The sequence below is a fragment of the Salvelinus sp. IW2-2015 genome, linkage group LG32 (genome assembly GCF_002910315.2).
Source record: "Salvelinus sp. IW2-2015 linkage group LG32, ASM291031v2, whole genome shotgun sequence".
Classification (NCBI taxonomy): Eukaryota; Metazoa; Chordata; class Actinopteri; order Salmoniformes; family Salmonidae; genus Salvelinus; species Salvelinus sp. IW2-2015.
The window spans coordinates 27371400-27375003 of NC_036871.1; the positions used below are offsets into that span (position 1 = coordinate 27371400).

Sequence of the window (3604 nt, forward strand, 5' to 3'; positions counted from 1 at the left end):
ATACAGTATAATAGAGTATGCTAAAGTTAAATACAGTATAATAGAGTACGTTAAAGTTAAATACAGTATAATAGAGTATGTTAAAGTTAAATACAATATAATAGAGTATGTTCAATTTAAATACAGTATAATAGAGTATGTTAAAGTTAAATAGAGTATAATAGAGTACGTTAAAGTTAAATACAGTATACTAGAGTATGTTAAAGTTAAATACAGTATAATAGAGTATGNGTATGTTAAAGTTAAATAGAGTATAATAGAGTACGTTAAAGTTAAATACAGTATACTAGAGTATGTTAAAGTTAAATACAGTATAATAGAGTATGTCAAAGCTAAATACAGTATAATAGAGTATGTTAAAGTTAAATACAGTATAATAGAATATGTTAAAGCTAAATACAGTATAATAGAGTATGTTAAAGTTAAATACAGTATAATAGGGAGGAAATGGAGCACATAGGGGAAGGGGACCTCCTCCAGGGATAGAGGTAGAAGTGGGCAAAGAGGTTTTGCTAGAGAGAGAGTGTGAGGGAGTGTGGGGTAGTGTGTGAAATACAGGGAGTGTGGGGTAGTGTGTGAAATACAGGGAGTGTGGGGTAGTGTGTGAAATACATGGGGTGTGGGGGAGTGTGGGGTAGTGCAGTGGTTCCCCACCTTTTCCGGTTACTGTACCACCAACTGAATTTTGCTCTGTCCGAGGTACCCCTGAAGTACTGTGAGAGAACAATTACGTATTTACCTTTTCATTTCTTATTAATGGTTAACAATTCATATTTAACTAATAGTAAGACATTTCTGTCCTACTAATGCTGTGTTTTTATGGTTTCCACTCTAGTTCCCTACAGTCAATCTGGGCGTATGGTCACTAGAGATGGCTTGAGCTGACAAATGAGTTAAAGACTGCATTACAAAGACAATAATGTGTTTTACTAGAGATAGCTTAGGAGTAGAACAATCCCTCATTGTCTCAAAATCATCCCTGCATTTGAGAAACTAAGCTAGGGTAGGGGTTAAGACAACAACCCCGCTCAGATAACGACCGGATGAACCCAGAGTGGCTTATGGTGCCCTTGGTCTGCATGGGAGGGGTGGAACCAGCCATGACTAAGCATTGTTAGCGTCAGCTATATAAAGAACACTGCATTTGCGTACAGGTTAGATTACTCGGCCGAACAGTCAAGAGTGTTGGGTTGACTGGTCTCATTATTGCAATAATTAATCGATATTAAATAAAGATGATTGTTTGAAGAAATGACAAAGTTTCTCTCACTTGATTAGAATATTCCACGACATTACAAGTCATGTGCATTTTACCAGTAGGCCTATGGTCTAGTGAGTCTTCTCAAGTACCCCTGTGGATAAGCCAAGTAACCCCGGGGGTCCTAATACCGCAGGCTGGGAACCACTGGGGTAATGTATGAAATGCAGGGAGTGTGAGGGAGAATGAAGTATGTTCCTACCCAGGATGTCAGCTGTAGGTAGACAGGTGTGGTGGAGCTTCCCGCTGTAGAACTCCAGGCCGATGATGGCGAACATGAGAATGGCGAAGAACAAGAGCAGGCCGATCTGGAGCAGAGGCACCATGGCCTTCATGATGGACTTCAGCACGATCTGCAAGCCTGGTGACACCACAGACGTGTATGAATAGTTAATGCCTGATTGCCTCTGGGAATAAGACATTGTAGTAGAGTACAGACAGAGGTATTATGATACTGTAACTGATTAATATTTCAGCTGGTGATTGATATGCAGAGTACTTACTAGGGATCCCAGAGACCAGTTTGAGAGGCCTCAGGACTCGCACCGCCCTCAGAGTCCGCAGGTCCACGGGGATGTTCATGTGGGCCCCTGCTGTAGCCAGGATTCTGCCGACACATGTTTTCCAATGGAATAAATGGTTAATAGGTAGTGTGGTTCATGGATAAGGAACTTTGAGTGACAGAAGCGGTCTACGTTGAGGAAATCAAATTAACCCACAATTATCATCATCTGATAACTTATCACATTCAGAGCGACACTATCAGCTTAACAGAATATTTCCATCATTCAGTATGGATTTGGGTAGAAAGCCAATAGCTTTTGTTGATGATTGAAATAAATTGTGCTGTCATGCTCACAATTCAAGCCAATCTTCCATGAAAGCAATTCAGTATGTCCTTCTCTTATTCTTAATTTGTGTCTAGGAAACAGTCCCTCTGTGTGTGGTTTGTTCCCTTTAAAAATGGATTAGTTAGACCTTTCCTGACRAACAGCAAACCTTTAGGTTACAGCAGTTCTAATGGTTTCAACGTTATGTCCTCTAATGGTTTTCAATGGTACAAGTCCCAAACACACACTGTATAGTGTTTTGCAAGGGTGACGGTATTGGGCTGGGTTTAACAATAAGATGTTTTCTAATAATAAAGATGTTTTCTAAACATACGACTGCCATGCAATGGTTAATATTTGTATTACTTTATTAGGGTTGTCACATTTAGTCACTAGCCCATATGTCCATCAAAATGTTGGGCTTGTAGGAAAAGTCTTCATATGAGAATTGCACCATATGGATAGCCCTCTCAGAGAGCCTCCAGTTGGGAATACTCAAGGATAGTTGTGTTGAAGCATTAGGTTGCTAAGAGAAGGACAAACTGAATTGCTTTCATGGAGGACTGGCTTGACCACACAATTGACAACACAATGTATTTTCATCATCAGCAAAAGCTATTTTCTGCTCAAAGATGCAAAGAAATGCTGCGATCTATTTAATAAACACAAGAGACCAGCAAAATGGATAAAAGGGTGTGGTGGCAGTAGCAGGAACAGCGGCACCAAGTTGGGAAAACCTGGTACTTGCATACTAATTTATGGTAAATAATGTAAGCAAATTCATTGGGGGGGAGGGACCATCACCAGAGTCACAGGAAATACATTACAAAGGATGAAAAATCATACTCCAAACCACATCTTTATACTACTTCTCAAACATAGAGAACTGATACTGTACACTGGTTGTTGGGGTGGGATTGGTGTGGGTTGTGTGGGGGGGTGCCGTGGTGGCTTTTGAAATGTTATTGGATTCCTCATGTCTTAGTCATTGTTAAAAATAAATATGATCCAAATCGGATGTTAGGTACTATATTTATTGAAGATTATATKAATCCTATAAATTAAAATAGCCAATTTGGGTGCAATCAATTTGATCAAATACAATTTCACCAAAATAATGTTTCAAGAATGCTAATCTTATCTGTTTCTAACTACAGAAATTAGTTCAGAACAATCTGAGATGGTGGCTTGCTGAAATGACATAGAATAACCCTATTCACATCCCTCAACAACCCACGTACATATTGACATCCCTCCACCCACGCACACAAACATTGAAAACATTTACAGCAACCAACAGGAAGTAAAGAAAGGCAAATCAGTCTCTGTATTAACTGTACTTCCTGTACATTGTACTGTACACTACATTGCTAACGCCATACATATATGACTTTGAACAGGTATTCATTCTATTCTATGTATAGATTAATCGATTAACTTCTGATAGTAAGTGCTGCGGATTGTGGGGGAGGGGGTGTGTGTTTGAGGAGGGGGGGGGAAGCACATGGCAGAAACT

At 39.5% G+C, this 3604-nt stretch overlaps 1 protein-coding gene across 1 annotated transcript in view; it reads right to left on the reverse strand.

The window, feature by feature from the left end:
* LOC111957028 (voltage-dependent R-type calcium channel subunit alpha-1E-like) overlaps nt 1-3604 on the reverse strand; it is an 84970-nt gene that overhangs the window by 52574 nt on the left and 28792 nt on the right. Inside the window, 2 exon segments of the mRNA XM_070436635.1 lie at nt 1461-1619; nt 1762-1865. Coding sequence (XP_070292736.1) covers nt 1461-1619; nt 1762-1865 — 263 coding nt within the window.